Source organism: Myotis davidii, unplaced genomic scaffold (genome assembly GCF_000327345.1).
Source record: "Myotis davidii unplaced genomic scaffold, ASM32734v1 scaffold46, whole genome shotgun sequence".
Taxonomy (NCBI): Eukaryota; Metazoa; Chordata; class Mammalia; order Chiroptera; family Vespertilionidae; genus Myotis; species Myotis davidii.
Window position 1 is genome coordinate 12,157,047 of NW_006383006.1, and position 273 is coordinate 12,157,319.

The following is a 273-nucleotide window of genomic DNA, read 5'->3' on the forward strand; positions in this document are numbered from 1 at the left end:
CCTAAGAATCCACTAAAAGGAGATTGTTGCCCTCAAGGTGGAAGGACAGTTTATTGAAATGTGTAGGAGAGAGTGCTTTAATTAGGAAGCCTTCTCTGAGGAAGTGTCCTCTCCTCCTAGGTCCCTTTGGTGGTATTCAAAAGAGAAAAGGAAATTGCCAGGAAGCTGGAGTTTGATGGCCTCTATATCACCGAACAGCCATCTGAAGATGACATCAAGGGGCAATGGGACCGCTTAGTAATCAACACACTGTAAGTTATCCCTTCCCTCCCC

General features: G+C 45.8%; 1 protein-coding gene across 1 annotated transcript in view; it reads left to right on the forward strand.

Moving 5' to 3' along the window:
- Positions 1-273, forward strand: part of RYR3 (ryanodine receptor 3) — a 417,605-nt gene that overhangs the window by 400,591 nt on the left and 16,741 nt on the right. Inside the window, 1 exon segment of the mRNA XM_015557536.1 lies at positions 121-248. Within this exon segment, the coding sequence (XP_015413022.1) occupies positions 121-248 (128 nt within the window).